The 22,840-nt window shown below is 38.2% G+C and overlaps 1 protein-coding gene across 2 annotated transcripts in view; it reads right to left on the bottom strand.

Annotated features, from left to right (window-relative positions):
- Positions 1-22,840, bottom strand: part of FBN1 (fibrillin 1) — a 233,403-nt gene that overhangs the window by 94,583 nt on the left and 115,980 nt on the right. For both annotated transcript variants that reach the window (XR_012494755.1, XM_019730687.2), the window contains exons 9-17: positions 22,271-22,396; positions 16,954-17,112; positions 12,160-12,342; positions 11,181-11,321; positions 9,361-9,480; positions 6,269-6,394; positions 4,370-4,492; positions 1,308-1,430; positions 70-222 (exon numbers count right to left, since the gene is read on the bottom strand). Coding sequence is in view for 1 of the 2 variants with exons in the window: in XM_019730687.2 (XP_019586246.2) it covers positions 70-222; positions 1,308-1,430; positions 4,370-4,492; positions 6,269-6,394; positions 9,361-9,480; positions 11,181-11,321; positions 12,160-12,342; positions 16,954-17,112; positions 22,271-22,396 (1,254 nt within the window). In the remaining variant the exon portion in view is untranslated. The remainder of the gene's footprint in view (positions 1-69; positions 223-1,307; positions 1,431-4,369; positions 4,493-6,268; positions 6,395-9,360; positions 9,481-11,180; positions 11,322-12,159; positions 12,343-16,953; positions 17,113-22,270; positions 22,397-22,840) is intronic.

Here is a 22,840-nt window from a genome sequence, read left to right as displayed (position 1 = left end):
GATTTCCATCAATGCGAGACTGCAGATGGTGGCAGAAGGCAGTAAAGGCATCCCTCTGACCCCACGCACCTGAATTCTGTGCAGGACATGGCTGGCAAGGCTCCCCAAATGCATACTCAGTGTTGGCACAACAGCATTCAGATTTAGTCACAGCACCAAACAAGGGTTTGACACACTGGCCTCTCTTGTATCCACCGTAGCATGTGCTCCGCATGTGTGTGTCTAAACAGGAAGAAACATCTGTCATCACACAATCGCTTCAAACAGATGAGAACCAACCCCCCCCCCCAGGTCAAAGTTGAAGCTGGCTTTATTTATCCACTGTCCCTGTTCTAACTCACAAAGAATGCCTCTGGTGCTAGGTCTCAATAGAAAATAATAAAACAAATCACATTCCATTTCCAAGCACTGAAAACCAATGAATGGCCAGACACCTCCAGTTTTCTGGGGACTATTATGGTTTACACAACTACAAGGCATTTAAGCGCTGGAATCATATCTCACTTATTTTTGTCTTCCCCAGGCCTGTACAGAGAAGACACTTAATAAATGTTGAATGAATGATGGATGACCATTGAATCTCATCCCATAATAAGATCTTTATGAGAAATGTGGCCTACTTCAAAATAAACATGAAATTACCGAATGTCTGAATTAGATGTACTTTAAAAAAAAAAGGAAGTTTAATCTGTAAAAGGATCATTATATAAGTCTGTAGATGTGGTCAAACAGTGTCATCTTTACCACCAGGGAGGGGGTTTCCAGCTATGCCCAATCCCCTCCCAATTCAAAGGGTTTACTAACTACCTTTTGTAAAAATAATCTGGATAAAATTTGTTATCTATTTTTCGACAAATCTCAAACTTCTTAGAAAGCCACATAAAATTATTTGTCACGTACGTTTCTTGATTATCCATATTCTCCTTTGCATTCCATACTTCCCTTTGGACATTAATACTCTATGAAAATGTTTGTCATGAGATAATAATGAGCATATACAGGCCCATTTCAAAGACCATTATCAACAAATGAGGGTTAGAGAAAATTGGGGACAGCTACGTGATTAGGAAAGGAAAGGGGGAAGAAGAGGTGGAGAGTCCCTTGGCTTTCATTTTTCTCAGGTTGTCCTTCTATCCCTTAAATTAATATCCAATTACACAGGAAGAGAATTGACACTGTTGGTTTGTTCCTCCACAAATATTAGTTATTTCATATTTGCCAACGCAGAGTGCATTTGTTATTTGTGGGTTTTACTGATTGACAGAGGGTAAATCTCTATCATACATCTAGTCATGACTTAATCTTACCAACACACACACGTCCATCCAGACCCACGGCCAGTCCGGGAAAGCATTCACATCTGTAGGAGCCATCCGTGTTGACACAGCGCCCGTTCATGCAGATCCCAGGTGTTTCACACTCATTAATATCTGTGGTATGGAAAAGCATTTATTAAAAATGAAGTGGTGTTTATCTAAAACCACAACATGTTTATAATTCTGTTATAACACTTGAAAATGGGGAAGATGGAAAATAATATGCAGCATCAACAATAAGAGCTCAATGAGATGCATTTTCATTGTCCTCCGAGAGACTAGTAACAAAAACTTGAGAGAGATAAACTGCCTGAGTTTATTTCTTTTTCATAGAAAGCTATTTTAATAATATTCTCCTGAGATTTTTTTTTTAAATCCAAAAAGAATCACAAAAGCAAAAACAGAATTGGAAGAAGAAACGTGATAGCTAAAATACAAAAGATCTTTTGTAATGTTTTACATGGCAGTTCTTCCAGGACTGCCAGAAATCTAGCTTGATAATAAACTGCATCTTTGACCTGGGCAGAAAGCTTTTCTTTTTGGCATCCAATACCCAGACTGGTGTCCATGCCAGTATCATCCATACCTTAGCTCTCTGGGGCAATTAGCATGGCATGAAGAGCTGTAGAACTAAAGCCTTGGTGGCACACCAGAGAAAAGGAACAGAAAATAAATATGAATGATTTTGATGACCATTTCTGGCCAACAACAAAGAAAAATCTTACTTAGGCATTACAAATATTTTATAGTATCACATGTGTGTACTTAGGTAAGCCTGGTAAAAGTATTTATTGGATAAATGCTAATAATGGTAGATATTTTTCACCCTTTAATATAAAGAAGTAAAAATGGTAACAAAATTGTGTTTGGGAAAACACATAACACTTAGAAGCAAGTCATTTATAACAACTCCTTTTATAATACGCAACTAGTGTATGTGAGTATTTCCTTTCTTCTGACCTTAAAAAGTCAAATTGAGACTGAAACACCTCTCCGTTTTACTTAGCTTGTGTTATTTGGCACAAAATACATATAGATGGTCCAAGATTCCGTGTACAGATTTGTATTTTAAAACAGCAGTTATATTTATATACATGAACTCAAATTGGTTCAGTTATTTGAGTCACCTTTCTGTTCAAGTTGAGATCTACAGTAAAACAGTGGCAACTACAACCTGAAAAGTAACACGAAAGCTTTTTACTGGGGTCACAGATGTAACACAGATCCAGGAGGCATTGCTCAAAGGGAGCAGCCTCAACTTTCAGAGAAGGATGAGGGAAGCCATGCTGTTCATCTGATTAGTTAGCTGTAGAGATTCAATTAGCATTGTTTATTCAGCTTTGAATAGTCACATCTTTGTGGGCTCAGAACTCAGTGAAAACTCTTATCCCAGGATGGCAAGGATAAACTATGGAAAAGAAAAAGTTCCGCATACAGGGGATTTCTTTCCTTTTTCTTCCTTTATTCTTATTACAGTGTGTGTATTCCATATTCTCTATACACCAGAAAAAAAGAAGACATAGGTGAGAATATGAAGCATTCTCCCTCTCTCTTCCTCTCTCTCTAGCTCAGATTCTTAAGCCAGAATGAGAAGATCAGAGAAACCTTTCAAATCATCATAATGTCTTTTCTGAAATAGTCGCAAAAGCATTATTTACTGGCCATACTTAATGCTGAGAGGCTGTGGCCTGTGTCATCAGCATCCCATAGACATGGAGAAGTGAATCTTCGTGTGCTCTGTGGACAGCTAGAAGGAGTACGCATTCTTGCAAAAGATCTGCTCACAAAGGGGCTTTCACATTTCCTTCTGTTATTTTGTTTGGAAGCCTAATTCCAAATATTCCAGCAACCATTCCCTTCCCTTTTCTTTTTCACTTGTACAGCACTTCATCTGCGCATTTTGGCACTTTGTTATACACCGTCTTACATTGTAGAATATTTCCACGTGTTAATCTTGTCTTTCTAACTCTAAGTTTCTTCCTGCACCAAGCTCAAAAGTACAGAAACCAATTTCCTACTTCAAATTTGAAAAAATCAGATGTTTTCCCTTGCTATGAAGACAGATTTGCACATCAAGAGCCATTGCTGTGAAGGTCATAGAAAACGCAGGTAAACAACCAAGAGTTAGAAGTTCTTTAAAACCTAGAGAAAATGCACATCTTCCCAAAGACTTAATACAAGGCTTTCTTCCATAACAGCTTTACCAAAGCCATCCACCAGGGATACCCAGAGAAGAGGCACCATAGGACTTGATTCTGCTTTCTCAATCTTGAACAGCTTGACACTCTACAGTTGTGCATCTGAAACTCTGAGCAGAAGGCTTTCTGAGTGCAGCATTTTAGCAGATTTCCTGGACCTGTTTTGAGTATATGAGGTTCATTGAGAAGTCTGGTTTCAACTCAGAATTTGGACCCAAGTTGGAATAGCACAAATAAAAATCTTCATTTTTGCTTCAATACTTGGAGTAATGAGATGATTTCAAATGCTACTAAGCTAGCAATGGCTCTTGGTTCATTTATTTCTTCTGCTTAATCCTGTTTCTCTTTTTGCTTGTGTGCCTTGATAAATTTACATAAATTGTCCATGAAAAGTTTTCTGTTTCTTAAGGTATCTGGAGGAAATTATGAAAGAGATATCACTGCAATAAGAGTATACTATTTTGTCCAGGTGAGGATGTTAGAGCTGGCAAATGACAGCCATCAAGAAGCCTAACTGCCATTGCTCCCCTACTGCAAGGAAGAGGCAAATCACAGTTTATTTAAAAAGATGCTGTCATCAGTGGGCAGACCAATTGGTAGTTTGGCTTCTCATTCATTTGCTATGTAGCGTTTCAGGTTCCTTTGAGAATACCCCAAATACCCTTTGCCGTCTGGGCATAAATTGTAGCTCTCTGGATGGCTGGACTTCAGACGGAGTTCCAGTCAGGTTTCCTAAACCAGAATTAGGGGTACTTTAAAATGGGGAGACTCAATAAGGAAAAATGGTACCTCTAAGCAATGTAGAGAGGAGAAAAAGCAGGTAAAGAATATGATTTAGAGTTTTAGAGCACAAACCTTTGCAATAACGCCCATCTGATGCCAGTTGAAATCCAGGTTTGCAAATACACTTAAAACTGCCATCTTCATTGATACACATTCCATTAAGACACATGTTCCTTATGCTGCATTCATCCATATCTGAAAAATACAAAAGATGTATTTTCTTATGACCAGAAGAGTAAGCTTGCAAAGAAAGCCAACCTGGATGAATATAATTCTGTTACTTTACCTTTCTTCCTTTTTTGTTTTTATAGTCTAAGGCTAATTATCATCCAAATTATAGCAGACGAAGAGAAGAGGGGCCATATGAAATATATATTTCAAGTACTCAATTTTTGAAATGTGCATACAAACTATAGGGCTAAACTTATTGTATAACATTTATATGTAATACACACATATACACATACACATACATGTATGCACATGTATATGAAATTTGACTCAATAGAAGTTACCAGGGCTCTTTTTAGCAACAGCAGTTTACAAACTGAAAAGTGTGTTAATATTCTGATGATTATATTTATTTCACAGATCCATATTACTGCTAATATACTGAAAATAAAAACAAAATGAAAGCTAAAAATGATGGAATTTGAAAAATATTTAGGCTACTTCCTGATTCTTTAAAAAGTGAAAACCAGAGGACAGCTTATAGTTTGAAGCAATTTTAAATAGTGGTAGGAAAAAAATGTATTTTCAGAATGCAAGACTCGGCTATGGATTAATGCCAGGCCAGCTAACCTTTAGGATCCCTAGACCATAAGGATATTTCTTTAAATTCATCAATATGTTATTTTATTCAGTATTACAGCTGTCTTGGGAGGCACTTGATCTTTTAGACATGATGTGTTTTCACTTACAGGCTTTAGATCAGGGATGTCCAAACTTTTTTCAACGTTTTTCACCAAGGGCCATATAAGGTAAAATACACAAACAGCCGGGCCACTCACTTGAGGTGAAGTACGTATTGCCTCACCTGGTTTATTTTAGTAAACTAAATATATTTTTGGAATTTGCTGTGGGCCAATTAACAATGGATTGCGGGCCGCAGTTGGCCCGTGGGCCGCAGTTTGGACACCCTTGCTTTAGATCAATGTAATTTATGATTTTTTTTTCCTTTTTTTAACAGGATTCTATCCCAACCAAGAATTTTGGCATTAAGTCTTTGAATTGAATCACTGAGATAATATTCTGCCAAAAATGTTTCTAAGAACAATTTTGAAATTCTTTTAATGTATGAATAGATTCTTGGGATCTTTCCCAAAGACGTTGGGAAAGATGATAAGGGCCATTCTTCATTTTTTGCTAAAGGTCTAAGAAGTGGAAACTCATCAATAATTGTCATATTTTCAATTTAGGAAAAAATGACAGGGGAAAAAGACAAAATATTTGAAACAGCCCAATTCAAAACGAGGTGATTAATTCAAGAGGCAATATAAAATTATGGCTGGCTCTCTATAGTCAATATTTCTCTCAAACAAGTTTTACACTTTCAGATACCCATTAGTAGCATTTTATTACTAGGCAGGCACTTTAAACCAAAGATCATAAATGACTAAAGAATAAATGGGATTAGATGTATCCTGTTTTGTAAAAAACAATGTACAAATTCTGATTTTATAAAATTAGAAAGTAATGATTTATGCTACAAAAGTTTTAACATCACCAAAGATCTTTAAATGGCAAGCTCTCCTCATATATTTAAAATGTACTTGACATAGAAATGTGAATTATAGACATGAATATTGTTGAAAATTATGCTTGCATTCCAGATAACAATATGTGACATATACTTAATACTTTGACCTTTCACTTAACATTTGGTCTTGTTAAAGACTTATGATACTGAAACTGGAATGGAAGAAGGGGAATAATAGTAGTATACTGTTATTATTATCACGCTGTTATTACCTTCACAGTTCTTCCCATCTCGTGAAACATGAAAGCCTGCATTACACACACAATGGAAACTGCCATCTGTATTGATGCAACGTCCATTATTGCAAATACGGCCATTCTGTAAACATTCATCAATGTCTAAAATCAAAGTTGAAACAGAAGAAATAGTTTTACTTAGGGGATTTAAAATTATTTTATTTCTCCCTCCCTCCATCTCCAAACTCATTGTCTTAGGCTTGGGTTTTTAATTACTCCAATAATACTCTTTGACATCAAGATGCTATCAAATAACATGAGATTTAGGATTACTAATCAAAGTTTGAAAGACATATGACAGAAGAAAAATGCCAATATAATAGAATTCCATCTGACTCTAATTTCTAATAAGACTCCTTAAACTTCAACTCTGTAAACAAATAGATTCTTCTTCACTATTTTCCTAGCTAATTTATTAAGCCAGTATATATCTTTACTCATATTGAACTTTGGCTGGCATCTTGCAACACATGATCAAATAGGTCATACCAGAACAACAAAACAGAGATGCTATTTAAAAATATTGAATTCCATCTGAAAACCATCAATCACGTGACTCTGAAATGTCTACCTTCCTGATGGCAGTTCTGGTCCAAGCACGGTTTTACTGTTTATATAGTCTTAGTCTCTTTTATAATTTTATGAGAATTTTATTTACCAAATAAAATATTGGTACTGTGGGGGCATTTCCCTATTTTTGTATTATGTTTAATGTTATTATTAATATTATTATTAAACAACAAAGCTTGATATGGAAGTGTTAAAAATGACAGTATCTTGAATAACCTCTCATTTAAAGGTTAATAATTAACCCAAATTGGAGAAGATGTTACCTGGATTTTCTGTTCCCTATAGTTTGTAGGCTAGATACCTGGATGAATATCAAAGAGAATGAACACAGCTGCCTTGTCTACACAGCATACAATCTCTGCCAGAGCTTATTCCCCAGAAGACAGAGATGAAGGAATTGTGTAGAATTGGATGGGAACACACCTCCCGATGCAGAGCTGAGACCACATGTGCCTGAGTATTAGTGCCCTAAGCATCCTCTGGAAGACAAGAATGTGCATTCATGGCATATCGCTTATTCTGACTGTCTACCCTGCGTCTGCACGGTGTCTTGTGGTTGACCCTCAGACGCACTTTCTTTCTGGGCAGATCCAGCAGTGGTTTCCACACGAGTCATTGGACTAGCTAAGGCAGTCTGGGCTTTTCTTCTGTCTGATCTTTGTGCCAACAACCTACGATCTTTTTCTCTCTCATTTATTTCTTAATCCTTGCTAAAATCTGACTTACTCCACACTCTTAAAAAAATATTAAAAGCCACATATTCTTGAGCAAACTTTTCCTTTTTTCTTTTTTTTTTTTTAGGATTCTATAATCTTTTGAGGCCTGAGGATAAAATAAACAGGACAAAGAGTTCAGCATTTTCTCTCTTCACTGATTTCAAAACATCATCAGGTTACTCACTGCTTTTCAAGATGAATGAAAAGTTTGCCATTCAAAGTTCTCAACTGTGTTTCTGTCTATCTTTTCTGTCCTCTTCTATTTAGCCCATCATGTACTTCTCCTCAGCTAAGTACACAGCCTTTCTGATCATTCTGTGGCAAACTTTCATCTATCCCAAAATGTTAGCATGTTATCAACTTTTCTTATGTTTGTGATAAGCTTGGTGCTAGCGCTTATAGAAGACAGTGCTAGAGGCCTTGAGGTATTCCTCAGTCTCTAATAAATTGTCTCAGATTAACGACAGCAACACGCATGCATACTGGCAGGCCCTTCCTAGCCGAGTGCTCTCAGTAATGTCTTCCATTTGCTTAGTTGATAGTGCAGTCTTCTAAAACATTGGTTTCAGTTTATTCTCTACTATAGCAAAATGCCTAATACACATTGTTCATGCTAATTACTATTAAACAGTAGTTTTTTTTAAAACAATAGTTTTAATGTTAAAAAGATTCTAAAATCAGTTAAATATTCCAACTACTCATATTGATAATTCAGTCAGTTGGCCATTAATAGAAATATTAGCAGGTTGAAATGCTATACTCCAGTTTTTTCTGCTCAAAGCTGCCATTTATAGGTAGTACACTAAAATACACCAATGGCAAGAAATCTACAAATCAGAACCAAATTTAAAGATTTTGAAACCAGTCACTGATAAAGAAAATCTTCAACCCATAAGAAGAGCTTTTGCTAAAAGGGGAAAATAAAATTAACTTTATTAATAGCTGACACATTTTTTAAGTGATACAAACCTCCCCATCATTCCTTGTATTTCATTTTAATAGTTTTCTTGCTTTTATCTGGCTTTACAAAATCAATGATACAGCTCATTCTGTGCCAACTTTATAGAGATATATAGATGTTTGAGTTCTCTGAGGGTAAGAAGCCTACCTTGCTTTTGTTCAAGGAGCTTAGTGTATCACAGTCATTTAATACGAGGCATATGGGGTGGCTTGATAAATTAATTAATAAACGAGCCTGAAGAAAAATTTTTATGAGGAAACATTTATAGCAATGCTTCTCAAACTTGAATGTGTATATGGATCCCTAGGGGATCTTGTTAAATGCTGATTCTGCTTCAGCAGATCCGAGGTAGAACCTGAGATGCTGCATTTCCAACCGGCAAACATGTGATGTAGCTGCTGACCACACTAAGAAGCAGCAAACACTTAACGGCTACTTCCTCATCCTTTAGACCTTTCCATGAAGAAATTAATTGCAATCAATTTCACCTGAAATGTCCCTCAGTTTCTGTGTTAGCAAAGGACAACCCCATTTCCTAACTTTCAGATTAAAAATTAACAGGCAATAGTGATGAGATTTTAAAAAGTCATGAAAATAGGACATTCCTGCAGGCACAGAAGCATCTTTTAAAGTAATTTGAATATTTGCCAAATTTTACGACATTGTCCTTTGAAGTGACACTATCTGGAATTAAGTGAAAAAAAAATTAGTGTGGCCATATTAGCCTCTCCTGGCAAAGGTTACTTAAACTCCATTGATCTCCTTCAAAGCAAAGCCCTTACTGAGCGTCTAATGCCCCATATTCCAAACTAGGACCATACCTCGGCATTCTGTCCGGGTAAGTGTGCTCTGATAGCCAGTTCGGCACTGACAAGTGTACGAGCCCTGGTTATTGACACACTCTCCACCAGCACAAGGGTTTTTCTCACATTCATCAACATCTGCAAAACACAGTATATTTTAGTAAGAAATTCGATAGCACTAACTCATCACTCCTAAGACCATTTTATTGGTTTCCTTTACATGTTAAAACACTTTCCTTTTAAGAAATAAATAGCATAATGAAACGACCTTTTTCTTTCCACTACAATATACCATGTCACCAGCCACTTGAAGACTGGTTGAGCAGTTAAAGTGTATTATTTTCCTGTGTCATTTTTCAGAGAAAAATGCCGAACACATAGCAACTCAACACTCCAACCTAATAAATATTTTATCTTTCTTGAGTCTAAGACTAACATCTTAGAAGTGGCTTCTGGATAGGATTTTGAGTGTCTCTTGAAGCTCCATTTTTCAATAAAAAGAAGTCTTAACCATATCTAAGCATCCCCTGCTGAATTCCACTGAGAACATTAGAACAGAAACACGAAGCAGTTGTCGTGTAAGAGCAATTCTCACCCACTAGAGAGTCCTCCACCGCCTCAATCATGTCCCCAGACTGGCTCCTATTATTTTACAGTCATTTAGAACTATCAGTATACTTAGAGGTAAAGTGATTTATATCCCTCTATGTGTAAAGATGAGGAAGCGAAGGCATGTGGGAGCTAACCCACTTGTCCAAGTTCACATGCTTTTGTGGTAGATGCAGGTCTGACTTCATACTCCCCAACCCTGAGCTAGACGTTCCCTCTTCTGTCCCACTCTGCATCATCTCTAAGGACTAAATGACTCTCTTCAATATGCTGTTATAAGGGGCTTCCATATCACCAGGAAATTACATAGCACGGGAAACCAAGAACTACTTATTTCTGCTTGGGTCATAATTACAGAATTGGAATTTGAAACAGAACTAAGAGAGAAACTTATTTTTTAAAAAAAGATGAGATGGCAGCTGGATGTCCTTAACCACTAAAAGAGATGGATTATCCTTATGGTCCATTTTGTCCCTTCACTCGCGTAAATGCCTTGTCAACCATTTAAAGTTTCTCTCTTCAGTTTTAATGACTAGAGAAGAGTTGGAAAATTATTCAGTAAAATTAGTGAAACGTGCAAAATTTGATAATTTGGATACTTTTAATGCTTTATTTTAATGGTTAGGCTTTGGGTACAATGACATAAGTTGGAGTTACCAGCAATACTTTGAATGTATTTTACAATGAAAGTTAAAAGTCACTGTGTTAGACAGAATAATGGCTCCCCAAAATATGTTCATGCCCTAATCCCCAGAACCTGTGAATATGCTACATGGCACAGGGGAATTAAGGTTGCAGATAAAATCAGTGTTCCTAATCAGCAGACCTTGAGATGTTAGAGTCTCCTGGATTCCACAGATCGGCCCAAGGTAATCACAAAGGTCCTTGAAAGTGGAAGGAGGAATTCGAAGAGAGAACCAGAGAGTCAGAGAGAGATCGGAAGATGCTACACTGCTGGCTTTGAAGATTGAGGAAGGAGCCTTGAGCCAAGGAATACAGGCAGCCTCGAGAAGCTGGAAAAGGCAAATAAATGGATTTTCCCAATAGCCTTGAAAAGGAGCACAGCCCTGTGACACCTTGATGAGGCCTGTGTTGGACTTCTAACCTACAGAACTATAAGATAATACATTTGTGTTGCTTTATGCCACTACATTTCAGGGTACAAGCAGACTAGAACACCTATATAGTCATGGAACAGAGCTGCAATAGCCAAGAGAACTGGTACATACCAATGCACTCCCCACGGAGGTCCAGCTGGAATCCTTTGTTGCACTCACAACGGTAGCTCCCAGGAGTTGGAATACAGCGTCCATTTTGACAGAGATAACGAAACAACTGGCAGTAATCGGTGACGTTTACTGGCAGCACCCCTAAAGGAAAAACATAAAACTCCATTAAATTTATTTATAACTAGGGCATCTTTCATCAGCACTTAATCTAGTAATAATGGGCAAGATATTGGATCATAAAGGAAGGAGGACACTCTTTGGATAAAGGTCATCTGGCGTCAATAGAGCATACTTCTGTTCCTGCCCACAGAGATGGCACATGCACGGTGGCACACGTGGCCAGGTACTGCAGCCCAGCTGTCACCTGTTCCTCTGCCTGATACTCCCTACCCCTTTCTCTGCCTCCCTCTCGTGCCTCCAGTTCGCAAAAAATAACAAGGGCAGTGGTATTGCAAAACTGCTTTGTACGCTATATAACCCAAAGGATAATTTTACAGCTCCTCTCTTAATTCATCCTGTGAATCATATTGAAGTCTCTCCCATAACTCTCCCAAGGATGACTGAAAACAAAAGGGCATTAATCTCTGGAGACTATAAAACCTCTCGTTTTTCTCTACACAATAGGCAAATTGAGAAATTTATATACAACACTATGTAAACTAAAATTTTCTTTTAAATTTATTGGGGTGACAATTGTTAGTAAAATTACATAGATTTCAGGTGTACAATTCTGTATTACATCATCTATAAATCCCATTGTGTGTTCACCTCCAGAGTCAGTTCTCCTTCCATCACCATATATTTGATCCCCCTTACCCTCATCTCCCACCCCCCACCCCCCTTACCCCCTGGTAACCACTAAACTATAAAATTTAATCTAAGAACTGGTAAACTTATTTAATGACTAAAGCAGTATAAACAACAAAACGTTAACTTGATCAATGCATGAAAAATTGCTAAATGACTTCTGAATTCTTACTTGGTGGTTCCCGAGATGGATACGGATATTCCACTGGTGGTCGAGGGACCGGAATTGGAGGTCCAGGAGGAAAGCCAGGAGGAACAGGGTGAACTGGAGGAATGGGGCCAAGGGGTGGGGGGGGAGGATATCCTGGTCTCTCAGGGATTACCATAGGAACAGAGCACAGCTTGTTGAAATCCTCTGGAAAAACACAACACAACAGCTAAACTGTAGCATATGTCATAGGTCCATGGAAGTCCTCCTTACTTTTCAAAGAAATCTTGGAATAAAATTGAGCCTCAGACCACATAGGTCAATTGGAGAAAAGGAACACAGCAACCTGACTTCATTCCCATTCCTAATACATACAGCAGCAGCCATACTGAACAGTAATTCAAAACCCCAAACTTCCCAGGGTGTGTACCACGTACTCTTCCCAAACCTAGGAAGTCTTTACCTAGATCATAATTCCCCTCACGGAAGAATAGTGCCACTTTCTCCATCCAGTCCCACCTGCAGATCCCATAGGATTCTAAAGAGCACACTAAAAAGCCTGTTCTATATGCAATGGGAAGCCACTGGAGGTCTTCAGCAGGAGTGGGACATGATCAGATGACTATTTTCAGATCATTCATGCGGACAGGCTGTTGCAGAAGACCAAAAGCAAGGTAAAATGGCTGGACATGGGAAGCAGTGATGGAATTGGACCTAAGTGGACAAATCTAAAGCATACTTTAGAGATAAATGGGTAGTAGTTGGTGTAGGAGTATATGTGAGAGCTGAGGGAACAGGAAATCAAGAATGACTTCTAGTTTTCTGGTTGAGCAATAAGGTAGCTGTTGGTACCTTTTATTGAGAAAACTGCAGTGGTGGGTAGAAGCTAAGTTCCACTTGAACAGTTGAGTTTTGACATATCAGACATCCAACTGACAATGTCACATAGCATTTTTATAAGAGAGTTTGAAGCCTAGAGAAGTCGGGGCTGTATATAAGTTTTGGAGTTATCAGTAGACAGGTGGTATTTAAAGCCATAGGAATGGATGAGATCATCTAAGAAAAGTGTGGAAAATGAAGAGAAGGGAGTATGGAGACAGAGACCTGAGGAACACCTATCTGTAAAAGACAACAAAACGATGGCGAAGCGGCCCATGGGACAAAGGGTGACAGGCCTCTTGTTAATGCCACATAATGAGCCTCTGAACAGTACACCCTGGCTTAATCAACTATTTCCCTGGGATTGCACAGATAGGCTGATTCCTATTTTTCACAATGCAAGGTCTTTATTAGAATAGATCATCTTTAGATTTGTGACACATGTTTTCCTGGGCTTCCAAACAGGTGTTTTCAAACAGTAACCAGGTTCCCAGGGATGTATTTACTTCTCACTTTCATATTTCCCACAAATAGCCATATTTTATCATAGTTCCCTTCTATAAGTAAACGAAACGTGTTATTTATAATTTGTTTTTTTCTCTCTTGCCAGAATATTGATAATTTTATTATCTCTGTCACACAGGGACTCTCCTACAAATACTTTCTATATTAATTTAATCCATTAATAGAAATTAGGCCAATGTTTCCTTGTGGACTAAAATCCAACTTATTCTAAGACACAGTAAAATGTCTTACCGAGCTACGTTCATATTTCAACTTCCTGGGACATTCTGTCAATTTACACATGGCTAAATATACCTAGTCCCCATGTACCTTGTTGTTATTTGCTGGTCCATTACTAAATGTTCTTAAATCATTTGACATTTCCAATTCAGGTTAAGTTTATGTTTTCAGAGAAGTCTATTGTTACATTTTAATTAGCATTTATCCAGAATTTCAACTCATAGAGATTCTGTAGTACTTGACTATATTTGGAAAGGATTTATATATTGTTCATGCTTCCCTGAATCAGGATGCTACAAACTCTCTTGTTGAACCACAACAATCCTTATACAATTATCACATAAATGTGTCACATCCATCATTTCCTGGCTACCTCTTTTTCACCAAATTTCTACCACTAAGACTGTGCAGTCTTTGAAGTCAAGCGTATATCTAACTAATGACTAACTCCTACTCTCACTCTAGCCCTTAAATTGTGTCATAAAATGCAACTAAGAGGAATTTATTAACTACCGTGTTTCCCCAAAAATAAGACCTAGCTGGACAATCAGCTCTAATGAGTCTTTTGGAGCAAAAATTAATATATGACCCAGTATTATATTATATTATATTAGACCGGGTCTTATATTATATTATATTACATTATATTATATATTAGACCCGATATTTATATATAATATTATATTATATCATATTAAAGACCCAGCCTTATATTACAGTAAAATAAGACCAAGTCTTATATTAATTTTTGCTCCAAAAGATGCATTAGAGCTGACTGTCCGTCTAGGTCTTATTTTCAGGGAAACACAGTATATTGGATTTAATTGAATAGCAATTATATTAAGAAACTTTGCTTCTAATCACCAATCAGCCTCTTTTTATTTGTTTAGTCTTTTAGGATTTGTATAAAAGAAGCTGGATAGCTTGTCATAATTTCTACTGTTTAGGTAGGTCTGTTAACTTTAAGAATGCCATTAAATTCATCTTAATCTCTCCAGGAAAGTGTATCAGACTGGGTCCTGAACCTTGTCCTACTTTCTTCAGCTTAATAAGTTTCCATCGAGTCCCTTTACACTCAGGATCAGCAACCTGGGCTAATGTTGTTCAGCTAATACCCATCTTTCCCATTTCCATTTAACCCAGAGATGATACTGACTTTATTTTTTAAAGAGGGAAAGCTGACCAATCTAAAATAATCCTTCCTATATCATCACTCTCCTCAAGAGCCCCAAGCGCTGTAGCACTGGTACTGGAACATCTGAGCAAGCAAGCAGACGTACCTGCAAATTAGTTTTCTCTACCAGTCTGATTTACTCTGGGCCTATCTCAGGTTGTGCATCTTTCTATGGTACACCTGGGAGAGCAGCTCCCTGCAGACCCACATGAGGGGACCAGGCCTTCTGCACCATGTGCCCAATGTAGGTCTTTAGGCACCTAAACTTGCTCTAGTTGTCTCTCCTCTGTCCAAGGCCTCAACACACGAAGGAATCCACGTCAATGCTGCTGGTTCCTAAGTTAACATGTGTATTTAAAAAGCGATTCTCCTGGTACTCAAGCCACATGTCTTAGTAGGAAGTCATTTACAGGTCCAAACAGTGATCTACTAAATGGTCCCCCTAGTGAATGAATGGGCAGGTTATATTTGTGGGCCAGAGACAGTAAGCAAATCAGATAAAATATATGACTTGGTACATGTTAAAATATATTGAAAGATTTTATTGCTTCTTTAACCCACACATGTAATTCTCAGCAATAAACAGAAATTTTATAGTAACATCTGTGAGCAATTCCATAACCCCTGATAATGGGAAATTCACATTCTGAGAATAGCATAGTCTAAAGTATTTCATTAACTCTGCATTATCCATCCTCACCTTCATTTTCTCTCCTAAACTTCCCTGATTTAAACACACTTTTCAGGAATCAGATTCAGAAGTTTTTACTTAGAACTGGTGGGAAAGATATCAGTTAATAAGTTGTTTACTTTATCTGAACACCTCCTACAAGCAAGATTTTTCTAAGGACTGTGGAAGTGTTAAAAAACTTAAGGAATATGGGACTATAACGATGAATGAGACCCTCTAATGAGATTTATCAACCAGTGGAAGAGCAATACATGAACACACACAGGCACAAAGCAGAGTCACTGGGATTCGTGCCAGAGCAATGGCATAAGTCTGGAGCACTGAGAAAAAAAAGGCATCATTTCCAGCTGTGGTGATCTTGGGACGTTTATGGATTAGGTCATGTTTGAGCAAACCCTCAGCAGACAAGAGGGTATACAACAGGCACGGCTGACAAGGGGGAGGAGTCTGAGGAAAAAATAACATTTGAGTTTAGAAATGCTCAGACTGGGTTCAAGGAAAGCTTAATCATATAATTTAACTAAAAAATAAAGTTACTATAAAGAACAAGATTTAAAAGATGAACTGAGATCAGACTTGGGGACTCTAAATGCTATGCTAAGTAGTAAAATTTTATTTTCAAGAAATGAAGTAACTGAGAACAGTATATATATATATATATATATATATATATATGGCATGATTTCATCCTGGGAAAATTTTTCTGGACATCTTTCTCTACATTTTCCCCAGACATATTTTATTTTAAACTGAACTTCAGATGAGTTATGCTTTGGGAAATGTATGTGGCAGCTGCAGATTTCATGGAGACTGGTTAGGAGGCTACTGCAATAGTCCAGACGAGAGAAAATGAACATTACATACAAATGAATATGACAGATAAAAGAGATATTGTAGGAAAAAAATCAACAGAACTTGGCAACAAGGAAGAGGAAAGTGTCAGATGTTAGTGAAGGAGGAAATGTGTATCCAGAATAACTCACCCGAAAGCCTCTGAGAGAGTTGAGTTTTATTCCACTGAGCCTTTTGAGGACTACATGAAGGTCAAAAGAAGTAGATGACCAGAAGAGGCGACAAGTACTTCCTGAAAAGGTGGCTATGTAGTGGTAATAAGCAAGCTAAATAAGAAGCAGTACCTGAAAACAGTGATTTGTACGGACCTCTGCTTTTCTCCTATTCATTATCTGGAGAAATTTCCTTGAATGTCATCTCTTTTATTTTTTGGAACCTTACTCACCTAGATTTCCATTAAATCTGCATCATGCACATTGCCCCTGGGCCCGTGAGGGCTGAGTCAGGATACCCTGCAGATAACTGGAAGGGCTCTTACCCGTTGCTCTAATGGGACACATCTCAGGGGCGATGGTGACCCCCGGAGACCAGCATCGGCCAATGTCACAGCAGCACTGCATTTTGGTTATAGACTGTGGTAGCTGGTTAGAACAGCGCCCGTTTGCCAGAGCCGTGTAACAGTATCCTGGGCGAACATCTGAGAAAACAAAGAAACACACACATCACTGAGATCAAACTGGTCACAACACTCTCCTGCCCCATCACCTCCACACTTCACACTTGGGCAGGAGGAACTGACACTCCTATCCCCTGGAAGGGAAGCTGCTGTGTACCACTTGGGAACAACGCTCAGTCAGAAATCCCTTCGTCTCACACCTTTTGCCCCTGCAAGCTGGTGCACTTGGCCAAAGTCCCACATTCCTATCCCAAGGTGGGAACAAATGATTACAACCATATGTGCCATAGGAAAAGAGAGGCTAAGAAAATCACTTGCGGTGACAGTCAATTCGTTATAAAGACATGTGTCTATACCAAAGGGAGACTGTGCTGTCCTTGGTTTCCAACTACTGAATTTGAGACACTTTCGGCAAATATTGATATAAATGTATTTTAAAACAACATTAAGTCTGCACTATAGTCTACATTTCTAAATGATCTTTCTTATTTTTCAGTCTGAAACTGTGAGTCAGACTTGTGAGATTTTTTTTTTTTTTAAAGGAATGAGCCACTTTGCAGTCAGATCCAATGCCTGTTAATCAAGATTTCCTTTTGTCCTGGGGCCCTAACAGATTTTAGAATTACTTAAAGTTCAAAAGGTACGTGATTCCAAATTCTTAGTACTATAGGATACAATGGTTCTTGAAGAAATTATTTTTTTTCTTTTGGCAGAAAGATATCTTCTCAAAGCAACATGGGACGACATGTTTCTTTCTATATATCACTTTTATTGGGTTACATCATGTCTGACTGTCATGACAACATTGACACACTGAATTACAACTCTGGGCTACCAAGAGAGAGCCTGTGACATAGGAGAGACCCAACTGCTTCATGGGCCTTAGAGGTCATACCTTGAAATAGAGGGGGGCAGGTATCCAAGTGCAGACTTCATCTACCTAACATATGTTAAAGGTGTGCCTCTCTTCAAGTAAAGTATATCTCTGCACAGTTCATATAAAATAAAGTTTTGAAATGTAAATAATATTTTAAATATGCCTGTCAGTTAAAGGAATATAAGTGGTAAATCTTTTTGTAAAGTGAGGAATTTTTTAATCATCAAAAATCTCTCCCCATGTTTCCCGTTAAGTCTAACCATTAAACATTAAGTTTGCCCTGAGAGGCTCATACCTATAACTGTTTTCATCTATGTCATTCTTAAGAACATAAACCCTTCTAATACTCACTATTGCAATACATTAATAAAGTGAAATTTAAAAAAAAAAGGGTTAGAAACAGTTAAATTGTTAACATCAAACGAAGAAGGCTACAACAAACCTAGACAAACCATAAAATCATGGGTCAGCTTGAAAGGATAGAAGATTATTTCTGAAAAGTACTTAAAACCACTAGCAAGAATAAATGTGCTTTCGAGAAATATTTTGTGGTCCCAATTCCGGCACCTCTGGTCAGGCTAATAGTCTCAGCAAAGAGGCAGAACAAGTCTGAGTCCAGCCTGGTCCAGGGTAAATGGCTGGAGAGGCAATGCAGACAAGGTATGCTCTGTGAAGCCAAGGGTGGCGCCTCCTCATGAAGAAGGGGGAGAAACGGAATTTCCTACACTCTAATTTGCATTGCGTTAAAGCCACTAATACTTTGTCTATTCAGGGATTAGCAAATATTTGGGGCATGGAAACCAAAAGCAGTTAAGAATGGGAAGAGATGTTCAAAACTGGCTTATATCCCAGCTTCAAATGAATTTGGTGGTCAAAACCCAGTGTAAACACTAGACCAAAATTCATATATGTAGTTTTCAGTACAGGCTATCTTTCATAGCAAAGCTGGGACCTACAACCGCCAATAGCAAACTCTTACTGGGCTAATGTCTATTATTTTGCAAATTAACTATGACACTATTTTCCTGCCCAGATGGCTGACCTATATGTTAGATCCATGGGTCAGAGACTTGATTAAAGTGGTGAATGTTGGGACTGAAAAAATTACCAGTCATGTTTGGATTGCCGCAATCCCCAATTTACAGATAGCGCCTGCACATGCAATCATCATTTGCTCTTTTTTTTTTTTTGAAGGAGAGCCTTTGTTTAAAATGCTCACATTTACACAACTTAAAAATTTAAAGAAAGCCTATAGGCTAATAGGTAAAGGAAGAGAAAAACTGTGAAAACCCGGAACCATTTGGAGGAATGGACCCCAGGGCACACCAGCCTGAAGTTTTCTATGTCCACAGGTAGCAGTACCACAGGAATTGGGAAGAAAACCATTCTGGTGCTGGGTCACTTTGCACAGAGGGTAAGGGGTGGCTTTAGGATAATCTGAATATCTATGGAGCCGAGGGAGAAGAATGTTAGGATTTGGAGGAAATAAAGGGAGGTAGGAGAAACCACAGACACCTTCAGCTTTTTAAAGCTGCCCTGGCCAAGACATCAAGCAGAAAAGGAATAGGAAGGAAGCTTTCCTCCTTTCTCCCCTTCTGAAAAGGACCCAGAAGTCACATTATATCCGAACAAATATATTATGGATTACATAGGTGTTTGTAGGTCATCCTGGCCTATCAACAGACTTCTCCTTTCCAATCACTAACACTTGTGTCCATCCAGGAGCTGGGAGCTGGGAGGCCCAAACTGGGCACAGGACATCTTTAGGACTCCCTGGAAAGGATGAGACAGGACACGCTCCTATGAAAAGACAACCCCACACAAAGTATTATAAAGTGCCAAAGGAAGATCACAGAACGAAAAATAAAATAATACTGCCAGAGCTTACAGAACAAAGAGAACGTTGAGGCTGGGGAGGTCTGAGAGACTTGGAATGTGGTGACGGTAGGTAATAGTTGGAATTTCATGCTTAAAGGAGGTTTATAAGGAAGATACTACGTACCACTAGCTACATATGGGGTTTCTATTGGTTAGATTTACTAATTCCAAACAACCAATTTACCAATAATTCTCGGATTTGTTCATAAGTTCAAGACTATATGCATTTTCCTGCTGTTAGGGATAATTTTTTTTGGGGGGGAGGTGTCCCTGTGGTTTACCAAAGCAGGAAGTATCAATATTAGTGAAGGCAGAAATGTGATTCGGATAATTTTATATAAGTTGCTAACTATGGGCACAATAAAGTTCCAAAGAAGGAAAAACAGCACTTGCCTAAGGGCATGACAAGAAAGAGTTACTATATCCAGTGTTCATTTGGGAGGAAGCAATGGAAGCAATGGACTCAGGCCCAAGCTGGCATCCCCGCTCCGCCACTTATTAGTCACTTAAACAATTGGACCAGATTATGTACCTGGACTCTCTAATCCTCTAATCCTCAGCTTCTTCTCATCTATGGCACTGGCACTGTTGTAAGCATTAAGTCAGGTAATTGCCGTAAAATGTCTCTCACCGAGAAGGTGAACCATGAATGTTAGTTCCCTCCCCACCCACTTCCTTTGTAAAAAGTTAGTGTGAATATCTTTGGTAAAAAGAAAAGAATTTTAAAAATTTAAGCCATCTGATATGTAAATGTTTTTTAATCATTGTAAAGTAGTTTGGGGCTCTCTTTGAAGATTAAAAAAAATCTACCTATTATATGGGCAGGAAAGAACTTCTGATCTACCTGCTAAGCATATCCATAGGGGGTCTTGTGCTAATTAGGAAATTTTGGGGGGAAAAGGGAGCTATATGAACTGCGTTTGCCATTCCTTCACTGTAGTTCCAGTATCTATAGATAGAGCCCAGAAAATAAGGTAATCTGGGTACCAGCACTGTTTCTAAGGAAAAGTCCAGCTATGCTTCCCTCACTAGTTATACTTGTTCAAATGTCAACTGCAAGAGACTGCCCTCAGTTTTTATTATATGTGACTAAGTAAAAAGGAATTCAGAATTTCAAGTGCAATTTAGTTTTGGTCTGAAATCCATGGCCTGTGGTGAGGATGTGAAGCTGAGTGTCTTCAAAAATATGGGCCAGAAACAAACATCAAAGATAGCATTCATTTTTCTCCAAGACCATGTGCCACAGACTTCCTAGCTTTGTCCTAATAACAAGAGATTACTCCTTTTGGTATTCCACAAGTACTTACTGAGTGCCTACATGCAAGACGCTGTGCTGAGAACCCCCAAGGATATAAGGACCCAGCCACTAGTCTTTAAGAAGAGCTTACAACTTAATTAGGGAGAAAATAACATACAGACATGGAATTTCCCTATAAGGTGATATATGAGAAGCATATCCTCAAGCAAGGGAGAAATTGCTTTCAGGTAAGTTGATCTGGACCAACTTCAAAGATAGAGAACCTGAGAAGAAGCATGAAAGGGGGCTTGAGTTGGGAAGAGTATCGTGAGTGGTCAACATGTCTGATTTAAGGTATAACTAAAAATGGATGGCCTGTTTGAGGGTGAGAAGCAGAGAGGGTTAGCAAGATTGGGACGAGTCAGACAGTGAAGCTCCTTAACTCTTAGCCTGAACACTCTAGAACTTGAACTTTATTCTAGAATAATGGACTTTGAAGCACATCTTAGCAATTGTTAAATCCAGCAGTTGTCAAACCTATTTTTTTAAACAACAGAATCCCTTATTTAATTGATATTTTACATGGAAGCTTAACACCCAACCACTTAAAAGCAGAGTTGCCTGGAGTGTGTATAAGTGGGGGGTGGGCATAGGCGGCGGGAGCCCTTTGCACTCGGCCTCCCCCTGTTCATGGTCCCTCTCTCCAACCCTAGCAGCTCTGGAGGGTTTTGCAGTGCCTGAAGTATCCATGGGACTGAAAACCACTGATGTCTAAATCCTAATGGAAAACTATCAGAGGTTTTTGAGCAAGAAAGTTATTTAATCAAAGCCCTATTTTAGGAAGATAAATCAGACAAGATAAATTATTGAGAAGCCAGAAGCAGGGAGACCAATGAAAAGATTACAGCAAAATTTCAGACCTGAATTAACATAGGTCCCTGGAAATGGTGGGGGTCAAAAGAGAGAGGAGTCAAGGATGGCTTTGAGGTTTGACACTTGCATACCTGCAAAGTTAACTTACAGACTGAGGATATCCGTGGGGTCTTCTCAATCATCCCTCTTTATGGGAGGCAAAAATCCCGAAATAAGTGAGAAATTATATGTCTCCCTTAACAGACTGTTTAGAAAGATGTTCATTATGGCACTGATTTACAGAAACTATGCACACGATTTATAATTAAACCTACCTATACATCTGGTACCATCTGGAGAGGTGTAAAATCCAGGGGGACATTTGCAAAAGTAACTGCTGACTGTGTTTGTACATTCGCCCCCATCACAGATGCCAGGAATAGTGCTGCATTCATCGATATCTAGAACATAAAATAGAGTTTCAGTATTCATAGAACTCAGTATAAAACTATTTGTCATTTCAAGGATTCAGATGTAACACTAGTCAAATCATGTCTGCAGAAATAATCTTTACAGAATAAAAACTACATATAAAACAGTCCGTTCAAAGAGTGGGTGCTTCTTCTCTCAACACAGGCTTACCCAAGGAATTTACCAAATTTAAGTGATTAGAGCAAAGTAAAAGAAACTTCCCCTTTAAAATTCAAGACTGCGTTCTGTTGTTTCACCAAGTAATTACACAGCATGCTAATATTCCAAATGTCATTTCTTTTAAAATTCGGCTTTCCCTGCTCTCTCCAAGGTTTGCATTGAGTTAAGCTCCCTTTCTATTAACCCTATGTTCTGCATCAATGCTTACATTTCTTTCCAATCTGATTCTCCACAAAGCAGATACTGAAATCCTG

Source organism: Rhinolophus sinicus, linkage group LG03 (genome assembly GCF_036562045.2).
Source record: "Rhinolophus sinicus isolate RSC01 linkage group LG03, ASM3656204v1, whole genome shotgun sequence".
Classification (NCBI taxonomy): Eukaryota; Metazoa; Chordata; class Mammalia; order Chiroptera; family Rhinolophidae; genus Rhinolophus; species Rhinolophus sinicus.
This window is presented reverse-complemented; position numbering and strand designations above follow the sequence as displayed.